General features: G+C 43.8%; 1 protein-coding gene across 1 annotated transcript in view; it reads right to left on the minus strand.

Moving 5' to 3' along the window:
- The window catches only part of ITPR1 (inositol 1,4,5-trisphosphate receptor type 1), a 267869-nt gene that overhangs the window by 109149 nt on the left and 134675 nt on the right, over window positions 1-24045 (minus strand). The window contains exons 33-38 of the mRNA XM_044451697.1: window positions 23080-23205; window positions 21867-21995; window positions 15407-15527; window positions 11877-12061; window positions 10438-10586; window positions 3301-3412 (exon numbers count right to left, since the gene is read on the minus strand). Coding sequence (XP_044307632.1) covers window positions 3301-3412; window positions 10438-10586; window positions 11877-12061; window positions 15407-15527; window positions 21867-21995; window positions 23080-23205 — 822 coding nt within the window. The remainder of the gene's footprint in view (window positions 1-3300; window positions 3413-10437; window positions 10587-11876; window positions 12062-15406; window positions 15528-21866; window positions 21996-23079; window positions 23206-24045) is intronic.

Here is a 24045-nt window from a genome sequence, read left to right on the forward strand (position 1 = left end):
ATATGGATTGATGGGTTAAAAGCAGGAAAAGAAAGGCTTTGGACCTCAGAAATTGACTCATATTGTACAATTTCCCCATTTGTTCAACTAATCCTATAGCTCCAGGTCCCACTTCTAGGAAGGATGGACTCTTCTTTAGGTTTTCAAATATGTACAGGGGTTAAATTTGTATTCTATTTTATTCTTCTAAATATTTCTAATTGCTTTATATTTGTAGCTGTTTCTATAGCATTTTAGCTATTTTGAAATCCACCCAAAGAACTTTAGTTATTGGACAGATTAGAAATGTAATAATAAATAAATGCAAAAGAAACAGAATGTTCTTGCTAAGAGGTAAAGCCCCATGCTTGCACAAGAATCCAGCCCAAGATAAATTGTTGAGGAGTCCAGAAAGATATTGGGTTCAGGTCTTGCCCAAATATCTTCAGAGAAGCATGGGAACAAAACCCAGCTGTACTAGTGACCCTGATGAATCCACTGCTCCTATAAAGCATTTGAATCGCTACAGTCTAGTTGCAAGACCAGAGCTTTCCACAGCACTTATCTAAACTCCTGGCTGGATCTCAAGTTCCTATCATGCCACCCTAAGAGCAACAGGAGCAGAGGCAAGGCCTTGAAAGCTGTCAACCAAGTGCCTAGCTTCCTGCACAATACTGCCATTCACGTGACTCCACTTGGAGGACAGGGAAGCTCACTAGGTGACTCTTTGGTCTGGGCCTGCTGAGACACAGGAAGGGATGGCACCTCTAGTAGCTAAATAAGCTCTCAGTCTAGAGAGCGATTATCATTCCCTTTGGGCTTTGAGCAACAGCTTCCTTTGGGCTCCAAGCTTCTGTGCACAAAAAACCATCAGACTGGCACTTGTAAGCCTTTCAAGTGGTGAGGATATGGACGCCCCCCCCCCCCCCCCCCCCGCACACACACAAGAAAAGAAAAATAAGTGGGTATATCCTTCCTTAGTTGATTTTGTAATTCTTCTTCTGCTCAACAGTTTCCAAAGAAAAGCGCAAAAAATCCATTTAAAATATAGGGTATTTGGCCATAGGGAAGTGGCCAGCATCATGTGCTCCCAAAGATTACTTGTCAAGTAGGTAAATGTTGTGAACCCTCTTCTGTGAACAACCAAAACTGGGCCATGTTAGCACCCTATTAGCTTGCCCCCCATGCATGCACACACACAAACACACGCACACACGCAGAGCTGCTTTGGGAACCCTTTGTGATGTGTAAGTACACTTGCAGACTGATGAGCAGCTGCACCTGCCACATGTTCCCTGTATCCAGGGAACAATCTCTACAGGACCCTTACAGAATGTAGCCTGGCAATGTCAGAGTGATCTTGATAACAGCCTTGGGGTTTACAGAAAGACAGCACTGCAGACCCAGACAACAAAAAAGTTCCTTCGTCCTACTCACTTCAATACATTCTTTAACCGTTAACCGACGGATCAAGGACAAAGACTTTTCAATGCAACAAACAATTATCTCTTCATGTTTTTTACTTTTTTATTTTCCTGCCATTCTTCTAGATGCAATTTCAACACTATATATGGAACATATAACTTTTTCTTCCATTGTTGTAAGCTATACCTGTGAAGCAGAATATTCTATACCTCTTCATGGAGAATGTGAAGGAGATAATCTGATCCAGGGATAAGGAATGCATGCCCTCCAGAAGTTGGACTGCAATTACTATTACCATTGGCTCTGTTGGCTTGGGATATTGCGGGTTACAGTTCAGACAACATCTGGACAGCTACATGTTTTCCACCCATGCACTATACCTGTCATGGGTTTCTCATCCAAGTTCTTTTGAAAAATTTGGAAGAACCTAGATAACTTTTTCCCAAGCCAATCTGCTTTGCGAAATGCTCCTACCAGCTGCTGAAGTTGTACAAAACTCTTTCAACTGTTTCCCTTCCCTTGTGGGTGAACTTTTTCGGGTGATATGCAGATGGCAAATTGAACTGAAGCCAGCAGTGGGCAGGATCAGAGCCAAAACTGAGTAGAATAGTCCTTTTCTCTTTCCACCACCTCCATTTTTTTCCTTTCTATCATTTGCTACCTTTTCTCTCTCTACTCCCCTGATACTTCCTTCCTGCCCAGTGGGCTGCTATAAAAGGCACAGATTGTTTTTGCCATAGATCTGAACCGCATGCATCATATTAGGCTGAGGGTTACAGGATGCCCACCCTTGCTCTAGGTCAGCCTTTCCCAACCTGGTGACCTTCTGAGGCATTTGGACTGCAACTCTCAGAATTCCTATCCAGCAGGGCCTTTGACTAGGAATTCTGGGTATTGCAGTCCAAATGTGTCTGGAAGGCACAAGGTTGGGGAAGGCTGCTCTTGGTGGTAACATGATGGAGTACAAAGCCCACGGAACCATGGACATGTAGTTCTTCAAAATATGTTGCAATTAGATCAGCTCCATGGGAAATTTCCTCTTGCATTATCCTTTGACATTTGTGTCCCATTGCACTGGGTAGCAAGGAAGAGGGAGGAAAGGAAAAATATGTCCTGCTGATCTCTACCCTGAATTCCTTTGCAGTTCAATAGGTAAGTAAAGGAAAGGAGGGAGTATTTCTGTCACAGAGGACTTTGGAGACTGTTGAAGGTTGGCAAGAAGAATCTTGGGGTTCTCCTCTACCTGAAATTTTTATCTGAGTTGGAGATGGATTTTGTCACTTTAAGATCCCATCTGTCATTTGTGCTGGACTTTTATGAGCTTCTGAATTTCTTATTCAAGTCTGAATTGAGAAGGCCTTTTGGCACATTTAGGATTACCATCCCCTTAAGAGTTAAATGAATTTTGTTTTCAAATACAAGGAGTTTGTCATTAAGCAAATATAATTAAATTGTGTGCCAGTTCAGTTCCCAAGAGACAGCATGGTTAGATAATCTAACATCTAGTATCAGTTATCCTATTCCAACAGACCCACAAATCTCTTCAGCATTTATTTATACAGTGGGAAGTAAACTGAACTGTGAAGACAGTAGAATGCTTGGAAGAGAACCCCTGAAGAATTAGTTGTCTCTTTTCCTTGACTTTCTTTTAAAAGACCAAGTAAAGGGTTTGTCAGTGGTTCTCAATAGTGGAGAAAAATACAAGTACAACCACTACATGTCCTTAATATACTGGGAAGATAATTCAACTGCCTAGCTCAATGTTTTAGACTTATTTTTTAAAATGCAGGAAGTACAACAAATCTAAGGATTCGTTTCTGCTGTTTCTTTTACCATTCTGAAATAATAAAGATATAATAGAATAAAAACATAACAGTAGACTTTAAATTAATGTACCTTCTCTCCATAGCCTCTGTCTTTGGTCATCATCTCCCTGAGTGTCTGTAATACTTTAATACAAAGTTTCTCCTCATTCTCTTCCAGCAGCTGTTTAGTGTGTTTAATTAACCTGAAAACAACCAATTGATCACAATCTGTTTCAATTCTAGAGTTTCTAATAAATTAGGAGAGAAGCAGGTTGCTTACCTGTAACTGATGTTCTTTGAGTGGCCATCTGTGCATTCACACATATAGGTGCTGCGCCTGCGCAGTGCTTAGGCCGGAAGACTAGAAAGCTAACGGTTTTTGGCGGGAAAACTCCGCTCCCCTCCCCCTCCATAGTATAAATAGAGCGGAGTGTCCGCCATTTTACTCAGTCTTGAAGACCGAACGTTTGCCCCCTTGAGGTTGAAGATGATATCACAGAAGCATCATCGGTATGCTAAATATTTAAGTATGGTACTGATGTAGAACATTTCCACTCACCGACACCAAGCGGGGCCGGCGGGTGGCTTGTGTGAATGCACAGATGGCCACTCGAAGAACATCGGTTACAGGTAAGCAACCTGCTTTTCTTCATCGTAGCCTCTGTGCATCACACATATGGGTGATTAGCAAGCTTACCAGACTCGGAGGAGGGAGGTGTCGTCAATAAAGAATAGCCGAGAGAACTGCTCTACCAAAGGAGCAATCCTGTCTGGCACGCACATCAAGCTAATAATGCTTGGCGAAAGTACATGGAGCAGCCCAGGTTGCAGCTCTGCAGATATCCTGGATCGGAACTCCCGCTGCAAAAGCCAATGAAGCCGCTACTGCTCACATAGAATGACCCCTTGGAAGCGCAGGTAAGTCTATCTTTGCTAATTGATATGCCAAAACTATAGTCTGAATGATCCATTTAGACAGCCTCTGAGACGTGACCGGCGAGCCCTTGTCATGGTCAGAATATTTAACGAAGAGTCTATTAGAGCTACTGAAGGATTCTGTGCGAGATCTGTAAAAAGCCAAGCAGTGTCGACCATCGAGAGTGTGAAGAGATCTATCAATCGGATTCGATGGCGATGGGAAGAACGCAGGTAAGATAATCTCCTGTTTCATATGAAACGATGTAGCCACCTTAGGTAGGAACGCTGAATCCATTCGAAGAATGACCTTTTATGAAAATTCAAGTACGGTGGATCTATTCAAAGAGCACAAAGTTCATTAGCTCTTCGGGCTGAAGTGATGGCTACAAGGAAAGCAGTCTTCCATGATAGTAGGCATAGATCAGCAGTCGCCCAAGGTTCAAATGGGGACCTTGTAAGCGCTTGGGGTACTACGGAAAGGCTCCATGTTGGCATAACAGGATGAACGGATGGGTGAAGGTTCTGCAGTCTCTTAATAAAACGTCGAACCATAGGTTGGGAGAAAACAGATGAGCCCTGCACATTGCCACGGTAATGTGAAATGGCAGCAGCGTAAACCTTTATAGATGATGGTTTAAGTCCCAAACGGTGCAATTCAAAGAAAAATTGTAAAATGTTCTCAATAGAGGCCAATCCCGGAAAAAAAGAATGGCACTCGGCAAAAGATGAGAATCTTCTCCATTTCGCCACATAAGATCGATACGTTGACTGCCTTAGAGCAGATTCAAGAATCGCTGGGATATCTGAATCCAAGGCTGTCGGTCCCAGCACGATTCGTATCAAGTCCAAGGAAGGGTTCAGTTGTACAGTCTGTTGAGCCGCGTCTTCCAGTGTTCGAGATGTAGTCGGGACCAATTCAGCAGTTAGACTTAATGGATGTGGCAAGCCGTCAGCTTCAAAGAAGTCAAGTCCAGGTGTCGGATCACTCCATTGTACTGTGTTAATAGATGAGAAATCGTTGGCAGCCGAAGAAATACACCCTTGGACAGGAACGAGGAGAGTGGTGAACCAAGGTTGCCTCGGCCACCACGGAGTTATTAATATCCCCATAGCGTTGTCTTGAACTATCTTCAATACAACCCTCATCAAGAGTGGAATTGGAGGGAAAGCGTAGAAAGTCATGTTGTTCCAAGGGATCATAAGGGCATCCCCTGTCGATCCCGGTCCGATACCCACTCCCAAACAAAACAGCTCACATACCCTGTTCTCTCAGGTAGCGAACAAGTCCATGTCCAGGTACCCCCATAGATGGAAGAGTTGGTCACAATGCTGTCAGTCTAACACCCACTCATGGGTTGTAGACATTTGTCTGCTCAGTGTATCTGCTTCTACATTGTTGGTCCCTGCAAGGTGAACCGCCAGTAGCAGTATGTCCCTTGGGATACACCAATCCCAAATTTCCATCGATAGTTGAGCCAGTGCAGGTGACCTTGTCCCGCCCTGCTTGTTGATGTCAAAAACAGCAGCGATGTTGTCGGAAGTAATTTGGACAACTTGACGCTGTAGGACAGTTTCAAAAGATTTGAGAGCGTTGAAAATTGTCAAGAGTTCGAGGAAGTTGATATGCTTCTTTGCTTCCCGTCAGTTCCAAGCCCCTTGAACCCGAAGTCCTGTACATGCCACACCCCACCTGATGAGGGACACATCGGTGCACAATGTCACTGAAGGTTGGGGGGGTCAGAATGGTACGCCAATAGACAGATTGTCTAGAGCAGTCCACCATGTCAGGGTATGGAGGATCGACCACGGAATCCGAATTAACTTGCTTGGTAGGTCCCACTGCAGATGAAACGACTTGTTGAAAAACAACTGTAGGGTCCGAAGTCAGAGTCTGGGGTATGGTACGGTGGCAACTGCAGCAGCCATGTGCCCCAAAAGTCTCTGTATAGTGACGGCCTGTACAGTCCTGTCCTGTCGAATCCGATGGATATGCATACAAAGAGTGTCTTGACGGTTCAGAGGAAGAAATGCCCTCTGTAGAGTCAATATGTGCTCCGATGAAATCGATGACCTGTGTAGGAATAAAGGATGATTTCTCGCAGTTAATGCAAAGTCCAAGATTGTCAAGCAAAGCACAAGTTTCGTGTACAGCCGACAGGAGACTGTCTCTAGACTGGGACACAATCAACCAATCATCCAAGTATGGGTATATTTGTACATGCTGAAGCTGCAGTTATACGTACACCAGAGCCATACACTTTGTAAAGACTCTCGGAGCCGTGGCGAGACCAAATGGCAGGATGTTGAATTTGAATATATCAGATCTGACAGTGAAACGTAGAAAGCGTCTGTGAGAAGGATGAATTGAGATATGGAAATATGCATCCTTCAAGTCCAGTGAGGCCAACCAGTCCTCTCTCCTCAGCAATGGAAGGATATTTTGTAAGGTGGTCATCAGAAACTTTCTAGGTTTGATGTACCTGTTAACATCTCACAAGTCCAGGATAGAACAAAGACCACCATCCTGTTTCGGGACCATAAAATATCTCGAATAGAACCCGTGTAGCCCTTCAGAGTGAGAGAGTTATCGAACTGCTCCTTTACGAAGTAGCTGATAGACTTTGTCACATAGTACCGAAGAGCAAGGTGTAAATCAGATCGGGCTCGACGGAGGAACGATGTTGAATTCTATCCTATATCCGAACTGAATGATGGACAACACCCACCTATCAGATGTAATGGACTCCCAAATGGGGAGTCAGCTTTGGAGCCGGCCCCCAAAAGGAAGAGGGGAAGGTGGGGAATGGAGAGATGGAATGGTCCGCCGGGACGGTCAACGAGGACGCTTCTCAGTATCGAAACACCGACAGCCCTGAGAGAAGCGTTGTTGTGGCTGCTGCCTTCTACGTTGCTGCCTTTGCTGATATTTTTGGCGGGGTTGGTACTGCTGAGGTCCGGAAGGTCGGGACAACGACCACTTACGTTTCTGCTGTGGAAGCTCCATGCGACGCGCTGTCATGCATGATTCGTGGATCAACTTGAGCTTATGGTCGGTCTTTGCATGAAACAGACCGGTACCATCAAACAGCATTTCTTCTATTCTCCTCTTCATTTCCTCAGGGAAATTACAATTCCTTAGCCACGCATGCCATCGAAGGGAAATGGCACTGACCAGGGCCCTAGAGTCAGTGTCCACATGATGTCTTGCAGTGGAAAGTTGTTGTATTGCCACCTGCATTGCCTCCTTTATGAACACTCTGGCCAGGTCTGCTTGATGGTCCGGAAGGGAGGAGGCGATGTTCTCCAGCTTTTGCATTATGACGTACTGGTAACGCACCAGTGTCACTTCCTAATTTGATATGCGTAGGCCAAGCCCAGAGGCCGCATAGACCTGGAGCGCAAGCATATCGATCCTCCTCCCTTCCTTATCGCGAGGGGCTATGTGACCCCTCGACTCTGGGAGGACTCAACCACCACCGAGTTTGGCTTCAGGTGACGTAGCAGGAACGGTATGTCTTCCTCCCGAACCCAGTACATGGCTTCGTATCAACGAGACGTAGCCTGTGGTTGAGCCGGTTGGTCCCAGGGCTGGACCGTCGCTTGGCGGAGGGTAGTAATGAGCGGCAAGGCTATGGCTGCAGACTGCTTGCCCTGGACAATGTCATAAAATCTATCGATGCTGGGACGGGGGCGATGGTGGGCCTCGATCTCCAGCGACTGAACTAGGTGAGAGACGAGCTCCCCGAAGGTAACATGGGGCTTGTCCAGAGACCCAGGGCCCTGGGAGGTTATGGCCACATCGGGAGACGTGGAGTCCACTTCCGACCCATTGGAGTCTTCCTGATAGCGGTAGTGCTCGCTGGAAGAGGAGGTCTCCGGAGATGTTGGACGCCTCCTCTCCGCACGCCCCGAAGCAGACGGCACCTCCCTCGGGACCGGTGGTGACTGACGGTCCCGTGGGTAGTAGCCAAATGGGTGGTATTCTCCCCAACCTGAGAAACCACCATAGCCAGGCATTGGCCGGTCCTCGGCTTGACGGTCAGCAGAACGGCTTCGATGTCCAGGTGGCGACGGAGATTTCGCAGGTGGCCCGGCTGTAGGCATCGGGGTCAGAGAGCGCTCCCTCGGTGGGGAGTCTCTGACCTCTCCATCTGAGATCGACTTCCTAAGCGGCGCCTCCAGTTGTGGAGGAGACACGCTCTCAGGCCAAACAATTTGCCTGGGGGATCCTGGTGGAGTCACCTGCATCGCTGACTGCAGGGCCGGTCCCGAGGGAGTCGGTACCATTGTGGCGGTCGGTACCGAGAATCTGAACGAACCCGAACCCTTGTGTTTGGGGTGATCGGGTTTTTTGCCCTTACAGGCTGGCTTGCTCGCCTTATCTTTCCTCGGTTTCTTGTGCCCCGAGGACTTATCAGACTCGGTGTGCTTACATTTCTCCCATTGATTAGTCAGGGGAGAAGGTAGCTGCTGGGCCTCCATTGGAGTAGTGCCTTCATCCAAAGGACGCTGTGGAGGTGAGGCTGAGGCCGAGGAAGGGCGCTTCGGGAGCGCAGCCAAGGCAGAGCGCTGAAGAGGCGGGGTCGAAGAGGAGCCAGGCCTTAGGATCAACTGGTCTGATTGCATCAAGGCCTGGTCCCAGAGTAGCTTGCGGAGATGGTTCTCCCTATTTTCTTTGGCCTGCTTGGTGAAGGCCAAGCAATGGCCGCACTTATCGGTTCTATGCCCCTCGCCGAGGCAGAGGAGACATAGATCATGCGGGTCTGCTGCGGACATCTTGGAGCCGCACTCGATACATTTGAGAAATGCCCCTCGCTGTGTCATTGCGAAAAGGAAAGAAGAAGATAGTGCAGAGGGTAAAGAATAATATTTCTGTTTTTTGTTGTTGTTTTTAGAGAAAAAGAAGAAATATTGTAATATGGGAAAGAGAAAAACTTGGAATATAACAAGGTAGGTATAAGAACCGTAGAACGAACACGAGGCAGAATCTAAGCGAGAGACAAACAGGCACGAGGCACAGCGAATGGTGGTCGCAGAGACTGAGTAAAATGGCAGACACTCCGCTCTATTTATACTATGGAAGGGGAGGGGAGCGGAGTTTTCCCACCAAAAACCGTTAGCTTTCTAATCTTCCGGCCTAGGCACTGCGCAGGCGCAGCACCCCATATGTGTGATGCACAGAGGCCATGACGAAGAACATTTGTGGATAGTTATGTCAAACATCAGAAAGACCAAGTCATTCAACGGAGTAGCATATGTCACATGCTTCTGTATTCTTTTACTAGTGATAGATGTGAAACGGTAAGAGACTTTCACTCCATAACTCTTTTTTATGGAAGGCTTTCAAGTGAAATGAGATTCGCACTGAGAAGACAAAGGCTGCTCAAATAAAATATAAAGAAACTAAATTTATGAAATTACACTGTTTGTAAGATATTTCAAACTGCAGAGTGACTCTGGAGTAGTGTTCAGAAACAACAAAAACACAATTATTTTTTATGATCTAAAAATATTTCAGGGTAATTAGCCTTGAAATGAGGAACAAAGCAAACTCTGAAATATACAACTGCAAAGCAAACCTTCTGGCTTGGCTATTGGCTTCACATCTCGGACAAAACTAGGTGTTACCAGATATGAGAGCCAGTGTGGCGTAGTGGTTAAGAGCATGGGACTGGGACTCAGGCGATCTGGGTTCTAGTCCCCACTTGGCCATGGAGCCGACTGGGTGACTTTGGGCCAGTCACAGGCTCTCAGCCCAACCTACCTCACAGGGTTGTTGTTGTGGGGATAAGATGGAGGAGGAGATGTAAGCTGCCTTGAGCCCTTTGTAGGAAAAAGGCAGGATATAAATCGATAAATAAATAAATAAATAAATAAATATGTATGGCTGTGCCAAAACATCTAGTTCTCCCTTCAGGGAAAATCTGGTTTTTCCTCAAAAAACAATAGGGAAAGGAGTATGGAAATTAGGAAATAGGAGCAAAGGGCTATTTATCATTGTTCTACACAGGTTCCTTGAAATCTACTAAATAGTACAGACATTAAATATGTCCTCATTAAAGCCCAAGCAGTACATTATATTCTACTCTAGCCATACAATGGTTGCCTGTACTCATAACTTGTAAATAATTACATCAGTGACAGGCTGATCCATGTGGAAAGCTGCTAATGAGCTGCGAACAACTGAGATTAAAATCTAGACGATTAACAGTAAAATCTAAGATTGAATTCTAGAACTGATATTGAAATCTATAAAATAGAGACCAAAATTATTGGAAAAGCTTTAAGTAGACACAACGCTTCCACTTACTTGCAAATAAAACCTCCACTTTCACATTTCCTTCTTGCATCTGTATTCTCTGGGAAGAGAAGCTCTGGTCTATGAAGGACATCCACCAATACAGATAATTCTGCTTGGACAAGTGGACGTAAGCGATCTTCCAAAGCTGACACAATATCCTGAAGTGCATATAAAAGCAGGGAAGGTGGAGGAAGAGAGTACAAGTTTGCTGCTTATTCCACTAGCTTAATACATAATAAATAGCTCTTTAGGTAAAAGCAGAATCTGCTGTTGGAAATGCTGGGTCTTTCCAACAGTATAATGCAAACTTTCAGAGACTGCCAGACTTCATACAGAATGTTCATGCTCTCTTTCTTATTGTTAGTATATGTAGTTAAAAAGAGATTACAAAACACCGAGTGGTTACAACATATAATGTTACTAGAGTTTTATTTATAGTACTTCCATTTTTATATCAATAGCTGTAGAATTATACTGCAAAGGGGTTTTTTTAATTAAATTATGAAGAGCAGTCTCTTTCAAGAAAATAACAACTTGCTTGACACTAATAGCAAACTAATTTTTAGTGCTGAACCTTATATAACCAAAATGGGGATTAGCTACATTCACGGAAGTTAAGGTGATCAGTATCTACTAGTTATGATAGCTTTATATTACCTCCAGTATCAGTATGCCTCTCAAAACCAGTTGCTAGGAAACTTGAGCAGGGGGTGCTATTGTGCTCATGCCCAGCTACTGGATCCCCACAGGCATCTGGTTGGTCACCGTGGAACAGAAACCTGGACTAGAAAGGACATGGTCTGATCCAGCACAGCTCTTCGTATATTCTTTATGGCACTATCCATGTTCACGAGGGAGATAACAGCAAACTTGAAGGAACCTCAAAGTTTGCAGAAGTACAAAAAATCCTTTAGAAAGCCAAAAGGGGAAGTAAGTGTGCACACACATACATAGGCCCAAGGAAGACTAAGCAAAAATGCTGACTGGCTGTTGGTGGGGAGGATGGGGGGGGACGGGGGACAGGTAAGGGAATGAATGGAGTACCCTGGAAGAGGAAGGCATGGCTGACTTCAGCCCCAAACAGGCAAATTCCTGCTACAACATTTAGGTACAGCTCCCACTTGAATTACTGACTTTTGAAATTCCTTACAATCTGATGGTTCATACTTTGCAAGTCATGTTGTGCTGCTGAAGAAGGTTACCACTACAATAACACAGCTTCTGTGGAGTGGCATCTCTGTTTTGTCTGATTTTCCTATAACTGCCTTATAATTGCGACACCTGAATTAAGCATAAATATGATCCTCACTGTGCAGAACATAGTCCTGTAAAGTATGCAGTGTCATTATAAAAAGCACATTATCTTGAACAATCTCTGACCAAGTGATATTCTCTTTCCTCATATATATCCCAAACTTTTCAACACAGATATTGTACTATATACTCACCTGCAATCTCTCAATGATGTTACGATAATCCCTCGAAGCAGCCATCACAGAATCTCTTCGAGCTGCGTTCCTTGCTGTCATCCTCCAGTTCATTGCTGTTTTTTGCACTATGTTATGGGATTTCAGGAAGAGGTTGTTGACTTGGCTGTCGAGGTCAACTGGGATAGCGATTGCTCTGCTCTTTGCTGAAACAGATACATGTCTCCTTTATCAGCATTTCATGCAATGTGCATTTCAGAAGTTTTCTGTCCACAAGGTGCTGTTCTTACTGATCAGATGGAAATCAAAATATACTACAACAAGTTGCATCCATGTTAAAAAAACAAAATTACAAGATACAAACATTTATGTACAATACAGATCAATATACAGAAAAATAGGTACCTTTGACTGTAAACAGAATATCTTGTGGCAGGGACAACTATAAGATTAGGAATGTAAAATGATTTGCACACATTACAACTGATGGAAAAGTATTCCAGGTTTGCAAATGTGATTGCCATTTTTGTCAGAAACCAAAATTCAATATATGAAGCTTTTGTAAAACACCAAAGAATACAGAGAATAGGCCCCTCCTTAGAAATGTCTAAGGACAATAGAAATGTCTTCCTATTTCTGAATTTCATATCCTAACACTCATGTGCACAGTAATGAACATAATGCAGTTTTAGGCCAGTTCAGTGCATCCACAGTACAGAGCAGTACTCAGCTTTGAATGATTAAAGGTAGAGCTTGAACATTATTTCAGGCTGTAGCTTATACCCATGTCCCCACCAAAGTCTATACTACTTCAAACAGAAAACATGTAACTGCTTTAAACCATCAGGTTCTCAAGTGAGTGCTTGTGGATTCAGTTGCAATTTAATAAACAAACACGCACACATTGGAAACTGCATAGAAGTTCAATCCATTGCACGGATTTTCAAAATAAGCATGTAAGCAACCAAAAGTGTGAGCAGAAAGAAGGAGTTTTGTTCATCCGTACTGTAGGACACTATAACAGTATTCACTGGGAAGAGAAACGTTGCTCTAAAAGGAACATCCATTATTAACCAATACAGACAAAGCAGCCTTGCTGAGTTACTGCTAATAAAAATGCCTAGTGAACAGGTGTCTAAACATGGAGGGTATCTCAGGTGGGGCATAGTTTTTGAATGTGTTAGAAACTGTGCTTATTTGCTTCTTCCTTCATATGAATAAAGCACTTGTCAGGGGAACTTCAGGACTTCTTTAGTGACTTATGTTCCAAATGCCCACTTCAAGCCCACCTATTATTTAATTGATTAATTTCTCTACTCCCCGTTAGTCAAGATGACTCCCTTTGTCAACCACAGCTCAAGATAACCTAGAAAAAAAACTGCAGAACACTGCATTGCTTAGTTGTGAAAATAGTAGAGTGGTTGCTGTGTTTGATGAAAACTTGAGGGAAGCCAGCTGGAGACCAGCACTAAGTGTTTGTTTCTGTCCACTTCCTGCAAGTATATCAGCCTCTAGTTCTCTAGCTGCAACATGAGCTGGAAGGCTCTTGTCTTGTTGGTCTCTCTCTATGAAACAACTCCTGGGGATGTAATGCATCTTCCTGCCGATTGTTGGGGAAGACCCTTGAAATTAGATCCTTGGTCCCCACCAAGGTTTGTTCCCACCACGGTGCCTGAATGTCTGCTTAGGAGGGTAGATATCAACCAAGTGGGGGAAACTTGGGGGAGTCACATCAGGATAGTGATGGATAGAGGGAGATATGTCATTGGAAGCCAAGCTAACCAGGTGAGTGGAATGCAACTTGACTGTGCCATGTTCTAGTACTCCTTGTACCTGCAGGTTGGATGGCTGCCCTATTAGCCCACCATCAGGTCTTTGGGTGCTGCTCTTAAATGCCAGATTGATGCAGTGTAAGACTTCTTGCATACACTATCTAGTAGTGAATGAGTCATCCAACTGGGCATGTATAACCAAGAGCTGAGTGGGTGAACAAGGAGTTAGCCTCTCTTAGTTTTGTTCAAAGAGACACCTGGTTCAACACTGGGATAGACTTGAGGGCCAGGAAGAGGGGGGTTGCTATGGTCTATAAGGATTCAGTTTAGCTCTATGAACTCCCTGGATTAGAGTGTTCGCTTCTTGCACAGGGTCAGCAAGACAGATTAGGAATTCTGTTAGTGTGCCACCCACCCCATGCTCAACAGACCCTGTATCTGAACAGGTGGAAGTGGTCACAGATGTGATGCAGAGGTTCTTCAGGCTGTTCATTTTGGGGAACATCAACATTCATGCTGATGGGACCTTTGCAGGGGCAGCTCAGGCCTTCATGATCTCCATGAAAACCATGGGACTGTTCTAATATATTATCAGGTCATACAGCTTTGGGGTATATCCCAGAGCTGAGAGTGACAAAACAAAGTAAGACTGCTTGCATGCAAATGGCGGAGAACTCCTAGTGGATGCAATCAAACCTTGGTATGTGTCTCTAAGCAGGTATACTTGGGACAAATAAGGATGGAAAAGAAACAAAATTTCACTGTCTCTATTCTGTCTTTGTTGTCCCACAGAGATGTTTAGGATTATCTGGAACCTACTATATGCTGACCCTAAGGATGTTATAGACCCATCTGAGGTAACTGTATCTTACTTGCTGAGTACTTCCGGGACAAAATCACTTGTATTTATCAGGACTTCAACATTACAGCAGATGAATCTGGTGAGGTTGCCAGAGCACAGCTCGGTCTAGTTTTACTCAATGAGCTTCAACTGGTACAGCTTGAAGATGCTGACAAAGTGTTTGGACAGGTTCATGCAACCACTTCATAATAACCTAGCCCATCCTGACTAATAACAATCAGAAGAGGGGAAACAGCTGGCTGATCCAAGGATGGTCTGGAAAGTTTCAAAAAAGAGGAGGGCTTTCTCAGCCGTGGCCTCCCAATTATGAAACAATTAACCCACTATGGGCTGCCTGGTAGCAATAATGTCATCTTTTCAGCATTAGTTAAAATCTGCCCTCTACTCTTGGGCATTTAATAGCATAGATCAACTGTTAGATCTAATTTTATTGAATTTTAAAATATGCTTATTTGTTTAATTACAGCTTTTATATATGGTTATTCAGCACAGAGCTCTGCTTAAACTGTGTTACATTTTGCATACTGGAATTTCATATTTTATTGTATTTGTATTTTTGTTGTATCCATTTTATTATATTATTTTGATATATTTCTATGAATCACAAAGAGAGCTTTGGCTATGGGGTGGTATAGAAATAAAATTAATAATAATAATATTTCACTAGATTTGCCTGTACTATGGAAATCAGCAAGGCTTGAGAATGCACAGAAGCTGGTCTATGATCTTATCAACACCACAAATTGTCTTTATAAAAAGGATAACTTGAAGCAGTAGGGATACAATAAGGGAAAGGGAAGAAGATCTAGTGGACACCACATGAAGTTTTATTACCACTCAGAAAGATGTGCTATGCTACACCAGGCAACAGTTGTTTATATATTTTATTTTAACACTCATACACACTGTTCTCTTACCTACATCTGAAAGTACTCTGATACAGCTTTCCACCGACGCCTTCTGGCTAGGCATGAGCCAGTTGCAGTGGTACACTCTGAACACACCTTGCAAGAGTTGTACAAATACAGGTTGACGAGTCTAAAATAAGAAATAAGGTTTAAAGAGAAAGGGGTCAGGAAAGAAAGGAATCAGAATGTTTCTTCCTATAACTGGGGGAACTAAAGGGTTTGCCGATGTATTGTGTTGATCTAAAACGATGAACTAATTTGTCTGGAAGACCAGAGGCACTTAATAAACAAGAGCTATCTTAAGGTTCTGGGCTATACACACACAACTGCAACTAAATCAGAGGACCAAGCTGAGCTAGAAGGTGCTAGTACAATCATGAGTCTTGGAAAGAATGAGGAGAAAAGACTGATCTGTAAATGGAATTTCAAAAATTTTGTAACAGGAAAATAACTGATATTTACAATTTACCAGTAGGTGGCTCTGTATTGTTACTAACATTTAAACAAGATGCAGCAAAGGAATAAAGAAAATCAATGCCAACTTTTGTACAAATTAACTTTATTAATATTTATTTGGTTCATTATGGAACAATATTTATAGATCTTGAGTACCCATAGATTTTTCCATTTCTAGCTTCAAGTTTGAAAGCAACATAACAAACCAATACGGACACCTGAAAAACAGGAATTTATCTCAGCCCTAGATTTTTCCAAGTTTTTTTCCACTATGGACAGGCCAACTACACTGAGAACATGAAGAATTCTATAAAGCCAAAATATGCCTACTGCAAATATTGTTCAAACCCATAATATTAGTTCTTTGTGTTGTAACTCACAAATTCTGGGTTTTTTTCTTGAACTGCAAAGACAAACCTACCAATAGTGGAAAGTATTTACATATTTATTTTCTACATCAACTAGCTAATGAAAGTCGCTGACATTGATACAAACAACACAGCAGATTAGCAACTACGTAAAAATACCTCTTTTAGTATGGCAAAGATTGTTCTCTGTTACGTGGAGAAAATGGGAAAGGATCACAGAAAAGAAAAGACAGTTTGAAAGAGCATGCTCATTATGATTAATCAAATCTGGACTAAGAAAATGACAGCCATAGTTTCCTGTAAGCAAGCAAAACTATCAGACAAACCAAGGCAGAAGTTAACTTTGAAGAAGTTTGAAGGCTATATATGAGAGTGATCTGACACTTGTCACTATGCTTTAAAGCCATCACTCAATGTTTCCATGTTGGTATATGTAGACAACATTTTTTCCCAGGTGTACTTGTGAAAGGAATCAGAATTCCATAGGGTCTGTTTACAGATCCAGTTCTAAAATACTTCCATGGATTATTTTAATTTCCACAGAAATCTCCAAGTGAAAAATCTGACACGAATGGCTTTAAAGCCTATCCTTGAGTTTTACAGGGAACTGTAGATCACTCAGGAGATGACCCTTCTTAGAACTCTTCAGGGCAACTTAGGTTATCCCAGTTTCATACTGCAGCACTGCTCTAAGAAACCGCCACCACCCAGAGAGAGGTTTCTTGAGATCCACAGGTGGTCACAATTCTAGCTGACCAACTTTATCTGACCAAACCACTGGACGGGCCCACCTCCATCCTCGCCGCCCGGACCCCGCCGCTGCTCCACCGCCCGCTGCTGCCGCTGCCCTGCTGCAGAGCCCAGGACCACCGGCCAAGGACCCTGCTTCGGCCTGCTTCTCCCGGCGCATGTGAGAGACGCGCCAGGAAGGGCTGGGGCACGGGGAGGGGCCCTGTGGGCCACAAAGCACCGGCGGCGGCCTTGGGCCAGCAGCCAAAGGGTGACGGCTTAAGGGTGGTCGCTGTTCAGGGGGCTGGGCTGGCCAGGGGCTCTGGCCATGGTTTGGTTTTATTTATTTGTGGGCTAGTGGTGGTCTAGGTGGAGGACAGTAAGATGTTTTAATGGTTTTAATTGTTGGTTTTAGATTGTTTTTAATTGGTGCATCTCGTGCTTTATTATGATGTTGCCTGGGGAGCGCGGGGCTGCCACCATCGGGGTAGTGATGGGCAATGGGTGTTATGGCGTTGGGGGTCTAACGGGTCAGCATAGAAGAAGGAGGGGCAGATGGTTAACACCTGTCCTTCTTTCTGGTTATTCCCCCAGCTGGCGGGTTCCAGGTAGACTTGTCAACTGCCCTCCAGGCCTGTCGGTGCTGCTGCTTAATGCCAGGTTGGTCCAAAATAAGGCAACACTCATCCATGATTTGATCATGGATGAGAGGGCTGACCTGGCATGCATCACAGAAACCAGGGTGGGTTGGGGGGGGATGTTTCCCTCTCACAATTGTGCCCACCCGGGTACCTGGTCCAGCACTGACCACGCCTGGAGGGGAGGGGAGGGGGGGTCACTCTGGTTTATCGAGCTTCTATTTCCCTTGTGGGGCTTCCTGTCCTCTCGAGGCCGGGGCTGGAGTGCCTCCACTTGGTGTTGGGTGACTGAGACAGATTGGGGATTTATATTTTATATTTTTTATTTATTTTCTATTGTTAATTTTAATTTTATATTGTTATTTTTGTATTTTATTGTGTTGTAAGCTGCCCCGAGGCTTCGGCAAGGGGCGGCATAGAAATGTTCTAATAAATAAATAAAATAAAAATAAATTCTGTTGGTGTACCGTGCACCCTTCTGCCCAACAGACTCCCTGCCTGAGCTGACGGAGATTGTCTTGGACCTGGTGTTGAAGACTCCCAGGATGTTGGTCTTGGGGGACTTCAATCTTCATGCCAAGACGGTTCTAACTGGGGCTGCTAAGGACTTCACGGCCTCCATGGGGCTGTCTCAACACGTCATTGGCCCGACCCATGAATGTGGACATACTCTGGACCTGGTTTTCTCGACGGGACAGGAAGAGGGTGATCTGAGGGTGAGGAATTTAAGCTTGACGCCCTTGTCATGGTCAGATCACTTCCTCATAAGGTTTGAGCTCGAGAGCGGCCTTTCCCTCTGCAAGGGTGCGGACCCGATTGTATTGGTCCGCCCCAGGAGCCGGATGGATCCTGATGGATTCCTGGAAGCTCTGGGGGATTTTCCGGTTGACAAGGCTGGTGATCCTGTCGATGCCCTGGTTGAACTGTGGAATGAGGAGATGACCAGGGCTATTGACACGATCACTCCCAAGCGTCCTCTCCCACCTGGCAGAGCCTGTTCATCTCCTTGGTTCATCTTCATCTTGATGAATTACGGGCGATGAAGCAGGTTGGGAGACGTCTAGAGCGTAGGTGGAGGAGATCACGGGGTGATTCTGACTGAACACACTTAAGAGCCCATTATTGGGCCTATGCTGTGGCAGTGAGGATGGCGAAGAAGAAATTCTTCTCCGTTTCCATTGCCTCCTCACAATGCCATCCAGTGGAGCTTTTTCAGGTGGTGCAGGGGCTGATACATCCAGGACCGAAGAAAGTTCTTGTGCCACCCTCGAAGGCCCGCTGTGACAACTTTGCCAAGCATTTCAGGGAGAAAATCGCTCAGATTCACCACGAGCTTGACTCTGCTATTGAATCAGATTCTACTGAGGAGGCCCCATCGATGCCATCGAGTCCACAATTAATGGATGAATTTCAGTTGTTGTGGCCTGTTGATGTGGACAAGGTGCTTGGACAAGTACGTCCTACCACCTGCTTACTGGACCCTTGCCCATCTTGGCTACTTAAGAAAGCCAAGGACGGGAATGGGACCTGGATTCTGGAGGTGATCAACGCCTCTTTAAGAGACGGCCAGGTACCTGCCCCTTTAAAGGAGGCGGTAGTCCAGCCAGTCCTAAAGAAGGCATTCCTGGATCCAGAGGTGGCCGCCAATTATACACCGGTGGCCAACATCCCGTTCCTAGGCAAGGTGCTAGAGCGGGTGGTAGCGGGACAACTCCAAGCACTCTTGAATGAAACTGATTTTCTGGACCCATTTCAGTTCGGCTTCAGACCCGGGTATGGCACTGAATCTGCCTTGGTTGCCCTGTACGATGACCTGTGCAGGGAGAGAGACAGGGGGAGTGCGTCCCTGTTAGTTCTCCTGGACCTCTCAGCGGCTTTCGATACCATCGACCATGGTATCCTTCTGAATAGGCTAGCGGGATTGGGAGTTGGAGGCACCGCGTGGCAGTGGTTCTGCTCCTATCTCAATGGCCGATTTCAGAAGGTGGTCCTGGGGGACTATGGCTCTGCGCCATGGCAGTTATGCCATGGAGTTCCGCAGGGGTCCATTTTGTCCCCTTTGCTATTTAACATCTACATGAAACCGCTGGGAGAGGTCATCAGGAGGTGTGGGCTGCGGAATCATCAGTACGCTGATGATACCCAGCTCTACCTCTCATTTTCCACCAATCCAGGTGAGGCAGTGGTTGTGCTGAACCGGTGCCTGGCCAAGGTAATGGGCTGGATGAGGGCCAATAAACTGAAGCTCAATCCAAACATGACGGAGGTCCTGTTGGTGGGTGGAGTGGGCCTCGGGATGGGGGACTTGGGCCTTGTCCTAAATGTCCTTGGAACCTGGATATCTAAAGGAACGTTTGTGCCCATATACTCCCTCCCACCCCTTGAGATCAGCAATGGATGCCCTTCTCCGGGAACCCTCTGTGAATGATATTAGGAGGGTGAGTACCCGGAGGAGGGCTTTCTCTGTGGTGGTGCCCCACTTATGGAATGCACTCCCCAGAGAGGTCCACCTGGCACCGTCGTTATTTGTTTTTCGGTGCCAGGCTAAGACCTTTTTATTTAAAACTTATTTTAATTGCTAAATTATTGTATTAATTAGGATTTAAACATTTTTAGCTGAGAATGCACCGGGGTTTTTAAAATGTTGTGTTTTTTTCTTTTAAATTGTTATATTATTATTAGTTATGCATGTTTTTATGTATTCTTTGTGAGCTGCCCCGAGGCTTTGTTGCGATGGGGGCGGCATAGAAATGTTTTAAATAAATAAATATCTTAGGTTTCTGTTTTGCAGATAATGTATTTGCTACTCTGAGGTCATCGGCATATGTCCACAATAACATGAGATGCCTGAAGATTTAATTTCACAGCAATACAAAAATGTCTACATCCATATTTCTGACACTCTTAGCAAAAGCAAGTATGCTCATCTATAGAAAATAAAATTTAATTTAAAAGGAAGAACATTCATAATCACCGGGTTATGACCATAACTCATCTAAGCTGCCCTCAGTTTCAGATCCATTTTCTAAATGAAACATGAAAAGGCTTCTGTTTTCAAAAACCAAATCTAAGGTTCTTTGGAAGTTGCCTCTTCAAAGAAAAACATTAAAATGGTGGGGTAACATATGTGCCCAGAAAGAATAAACTGCTCTAATGCTGAGGCATTAGAATGTCTAGTGCTTGGCCTATAGCAATATTGTGCAGGGTCCGGCACGACAGAAAAACTAACACAAATGCCTAGACTTCATTCTACATTATCATATATCAAATGGATAAAGAGATCAATAATAAAGTATAGGTTACAGTTGGATACTGCTGTATAAAAACAGCCTGCACATTTGCCCTTGGGCAGAGGCAGTTTTATCACTAAACTCCACATCTCAGCATGTAACTAAAATCTCAACGGCCAACTACTTGTGCTTTCCAAGACAGAGCTGGGCTTCCATCACCCTTGTTCATTATGAAAATTACAGCAGAGGGGCAGGAGGGAGGGAGGGAGAGAGGGAGGGAGTGCAACTACTGCCATACGGAAGTGAAAAACTAATTAAAGCGCTTAATGACACATGCTTGGAAAGTTTCCTCTACTATTAGTGTGTCACTGGATCTAGCCATTTGCAGTTACTGTGGCAGAGACTGACGGATGGCCTCACAGTTGCCTAGGAGGAGGAGAAATGGGCAAGTCAGTTGTGCTTGGAACAGTGAGCAGCAGGATGGGTTTGGATGTGGGGGCGGGGAGTGAGGCTTTCCCCCTTTGTTATTCCTTATGGATTATGTGTAGAGGTCATTGCTCAGGAGTTAATGCCCATTTAATGTGCACACAGGCTTCACCTATGTTCAGCTAATACTGACCCTAATCCTTTAGTGTTCAATCAGCACAATCCCGCCAGACCTGAAAGACAAGCTGCTCCCTGTCTCATACAAAGAAGCCAGCCAGACTGGCAGCCAGTTTTAGCACTGAGGGAAAAAGGAGAAATTAGGACAGGAATTCTCCACAAGTGTCAACGCACATGCACACAGTCCTAGGGAAATAAGACAGACAGAAGCAATTGAAACTTTACTTCTGCAGGGTTGTGTCACTGTGCAAGTACTGCAGAAACTTTACTTAGCAAAAACCAGTGAGAGGCATTACCACTGAGAAACAGCATAAAAAGAAGTGGTCACTTTCAAATTCTTACTAGATGCTATATTTTGATGCAAAATTTTAATACTGCTTCACAGCTCAAACAAATATTAGAACAAAAAATCTTTCTGGATATTATTTCCCCCCTTGTTTCTTACCTGCAAAGTTGTACTCTGATCTGAAAATGGGGAGCTGAAGAAAGTAGTAACTATACTCATAACTATTTCAGTCACGTACTTCTCCAATACAGAATCTGCATGCTTCCTATCACTGGTGTTATTGCAAGTCTGGAAAACAATTAACTCCTTAAAAACAATTGATGCAAGAATTATAATTCCCTAACAAGTGCTAATATAATTGCATTATACCACACCCTGAATAGAATCCCCTCCCCACAAATACCATTCTTTCAGACAGTGAACTGTGGTGGCAACTTCCACCAAGATCATGCTTGGAATGGGTTCACTAAGTTTTGTAGGACTACACACATGCACACAAGTGAGTACACACACAGACATGCAAGCACTTGCTCTCTCTTTAGGGCAAAAAACCAAGGCAGGATACCACTGAGGACTGAACATGCTTGGTTAACATAAAGTTTAAAATAAAATGCAGGAGAAAATGGGGTGTGTGTGAGAAATCAAATATTCTACTTAGAGGAAATAGCAGAATAGAACCCTACAAAAGCAAACTTCCTTTAGGAATAAGGATTCAATGAAGCATTTTGTAGGAAGCCCCACTTGCACATCACTTTTTGCCACATGGTAAGGGTAATCATTCCCACTTATGGAAAAATACTGTGGCTAAAGAAAGAAAAACATATTTCTAATCTTAATATTTGCCAAAGATGATATAACACACTTGATTATAGGAAACAAGAGCAAGCAGCAATCAAAGAGTGGGACAGACTATGGAACATTTCAGGGTCTGAAATCAGCATTAAGGGGAGCTTTCAGGGACATATACAGATGGATATTCTGTGCATAATTCTATCCATGCAACTACAGCCATGCAGCATTATCATCATCAAACCTTACAATTGTACAGGGATGGAAATACAGGCAGTAATTTAAATGAAACTGAGCCAATGGACATGATTTTTCCAGCTCTTCACAATATGATGTTCTGTGAAAGGCAGATTGAGTATATATTGTGAAATATCACTCTAATATTTCCAGCTGGGAAAAACTGGTGACTCCTAAGGCAGAATCACTGCAGCTTTATAGGAGGTATTCATGGAATCCTATTTTGGGATAGAGTTCAGCACCATGACTGGTTCCTGCAAAGCTTAGAACAAACGATGTAATAGAAAAGGTGGAGGTAATGTAATAGTCACCATCCTCCATGTTTCCAGGTACTGAAAACACTTACCCTACAGATATCAACAAGGAAGTTCTCAAATAGCTTCCACATGTGGTTGCTTGTATAAATCTCTTTCATTTCAACTTCTGTATCTACATAGCAATGATTTAGAAAGTTGATATAGGCAATTTTAACCTGCAAGCAGGAAAAAGAAAATTAGCAAACAGACCTACCCCTATCTATAGAAAAAAATAAAAAGCAGTAAAGTCTGGTCACCCTATATCAGTCAATAAAGTTAACTGTTCTTCTGATAATAGCCATCTGTGAGTAGGACTAAATCCTGTTTTTAGAGCATTTTAGTGAAGATGTTTTTTAGGGAAAACAAGTGTTTGGCTTCAGCATAATAATAAAACTGACAGCTTTATTATTTAGGTCCTTCAAACAAACTAAATTCCAAAATTAACAACAAAACTACTCCGCGCTCCACAATAAAACTGATGCATAAATAGAACTATATTATTTGGCTACCATGTACAAGAAAAGTAGGTCACATCAAACACAAGTTATCAATTTCAGCCTCCATGCATGTCATGTAGTGATCTTCAAGTGACCTAAGTGGGACCACACCTGATATTTGCATCAGCAGCAGTATTTCATATTTATACCACCCAATAGCCAAAGCTGTCTGGGGAGTTTACCACAGTTCTTAAAAATAATATAATGATGGAGTATCACATTTAAGTCAGCCTTCATGTTCAAACAACATCCACATGATAAAAAAAGACAGGCGCTTTGGTTAATCAAAAAATGAGCAATTTTAGTGTGGCAAATGAGGAAGAGGAAAATTATAAAAGGAAATTGATGCTGAGGTTAAGAAAAGTAGCCCTGCATTTCATCCAGAACTAGCCTGTATTTTGCCATTTGTTATAGGGTGAAGAATTAATCCTGAATTCAGCTCCCACCATAATGGTAGATAATGGGAAAGTCTGAAATACAAGAGTCAGCCAAGTAGGATGCTAACACTCAGGTTTACTA

This window comes from Varanus komodoensis, unplaced genomic scaffold (assembly GCF_004798865.1).
Source record: "Varanus komodoensis strain SLA01 unplaced genomic scaffold, ASM479886v1 scaffold6_4, whole genome shotgun sequence".
Classification (NCBI taxonomy): Eukaryota; Metazoa; Chordata; class Lepidosauria; order Squamata; family Varanidae; genus Varanus; species Varanus komodoensis.